The sequence below is a fragment of the Vollenhovia emeryi genome, unplaced genomic scaffold, assembly GCF_000949405.1.
Source record: "Vollenhovia emeryi isolate VEMERY1.0 unplaced genomic scaffold, V.emery_V1.0 DF946229.1, whole genome shotgun sequence".
Lineage (NCBI taxonomy): Eukaryota > Metazoa > Arthropoda > Insecta > Hymenoptera > Formicidae > Vollenhovia > Vollenhovia emeryi.
The window spans coordinates 1-1,956 of NW_011960137.1; the positions used below are offsets into that span (position 1 = coordinate 1).

General features: G+C 43.1%; 1 protein-coding gene across 1 annotated transcript; it reads right to left on the minus strand.

The window, feature by feature from the left end:
* Positions 1–1,029: 1,029 nt before the first annotated feature.
* LOC105560084 (putative uncharacterized protein DDB_G0290521) lies at positions 1,030–1,864 on the minus strand (the record flags this gene model as incomplete). The annotated part of the gene is made up of 2 exons (XM_012008865.1): positions 1,030–1,562; positions 1,681–1,864. Coding segments are annotated over 2 exons (717 nt in total), but the record flags the coding sequence as incomplete, so codon positions are not given.
* Positions 1,865–1,956: the final 92 nt, after the last annotated feature.

Below are 1,956 nucleotides of genomic sequence, written 5' to 3' on the forward strand. Positions count from 1 at the left end.
AAGCGAATTAAGGCCTGTGTCCATGACGCTAGTACTTGGTCCAAGTTCTAATTCCGCGAAATATGTAGCCAATCAATGTAGCTGTCCCACAAAAGCTGTAAGTTGATTGGCTACGCAATTCTCAAAACTAGAACTTGGACCAAGTACTAGCGTCATGGACACAGGCCTTAATTCGCCTGAATAGATACAGAGTTTCTAAATTTCTAAACAATTGCTATTCTTTTCATCGGTGTTTTATTATTAACTTCATTATTTTTTTCAATAAAATCTTTAGTTTGATTTTTAAGAAATATAACATTTTTTAATCAGACCCTAATGCTAAAGCAACTAGTTTCTATAAATATCCGTTGTTTTATTTGGCGCAATTTGTTGATATCATTACTTTTGTAGAGAAGATAGTTTTGTAGAGACGATATTTTTGTACAGAAGATTTTTGTGGAGACACTATTTTTGTAAAGAAGATACTTTCGCAGTAAAGATATTTTTGTAGAGATTATACTTTTGCAAAAAAGATAGAGTAACAAAATATATTCGGTTGAAGTGGAGCTTAGACTTGGTGCTTTTTTTTTACCTTTTTTAAAAAGGTAAGTTTTTTACGTGTTACGTCGTGTTCTCCGCTGGGCGTCCACTATCTCAAGTCCCTTTTTATCGGGACTGACTATGCGGAAGGACGCCGCACAGAGAACACTGTTTTTCTCTCGGCACGCTCCAACAGATGCGCGTCGAGAGTCGGGCGTATCTATTAAAGGGCTCGAAGTGGGTCAGTGAGCCAAAGTTCGCTATGACGCCCTTCGAGCTCCTACACGCCCGTGGGTCCTCTTTTGGGTCACAGAATTTAATCTCTTTACCCGGGGACGGACCCTGTGCAATCTTAAAATTACTAGGGAATGAAATGGGAGGTTTTATTTATTTAGTGGTAGTTTTTTGCAATTTAAACTTTATTTATATATATATGTACATAAATATATATATGTATATATGTTATATATGTATACTAATAATATGTCTTGCTACAGAGTCAAATTAAGATTACATGGTCTCTATTATAAATTCCACACTGGATGTGGAGTTGGTGGGCGAGGGTGGAGAGATGTCGGGGAAGGGATTGTTAATAGGAGAAAGGGGAAGGAGTTCTCCGAGGAACTCCACGGGAGAGGTATTGGTGCTAGGAGGCCGGGAAGGGAGAATTTCTTGTAGGAATTCCACGCTGGACGTGGAGAAAGTAGGGGAATGGGAGACTTGATGGAGGAATTCCACGTCAGGCGTGGAATCCTCACGTACGAGATCTTCGGGGAACTCAAATTCTTCTAGGAATTCCAGGGACGGAAGTTCACCTAAGAACTCCACGCTTGACGTGGAGCTCGTCGGTGATGGAAGGGGAGAGTTCGCGGGGAAAGGGGCCGGATAAGGCTCCGGGGAGTATGAAGGAGATAAAGAGTCGATCGTGGTAGGGGGAGAGGGGGGAAGGTGGTAAGGTGTAGGGAGTGGGAAGTCTAAGACAAAATCCTGGTCGAATAGCGCGGGGTCGATGGCAACTTCTTCCGGAAGGTTGAATAAGTCCACTGTAAGGTGGAGGATTTTAAAGTGTTAATCGCGGATTTTACAAATCTTTTATAGGGGTCTCTTATAAGCTAAGTACTAGGCCTCGATTTGTTTGTTGGTGGAGGAAAGAGGACTTACTCGTAGTTGATAATTTGATGGACTTTCGTGAAGATAGCGTTGGTCGAGGAGTTTGTCGTAGTGCTGCTTGGCGGCCACTCGTGGAAGACTTCGGGATGGACGAGGAGGTTGTAGTCTTCCTCTGATTGTCAGAAGGTCCGTGGGAGGCCTCGGCTGTTGGCGATGGACGAGGACTTGGTCTTCTCTACGACGGTGGCCCCAGGACGGTTGTACAGACTCGCACGACTTATGTCACCGGTTTTGGTTTTACTAGCGAAGTTAAGTGCTCTTTCCTCC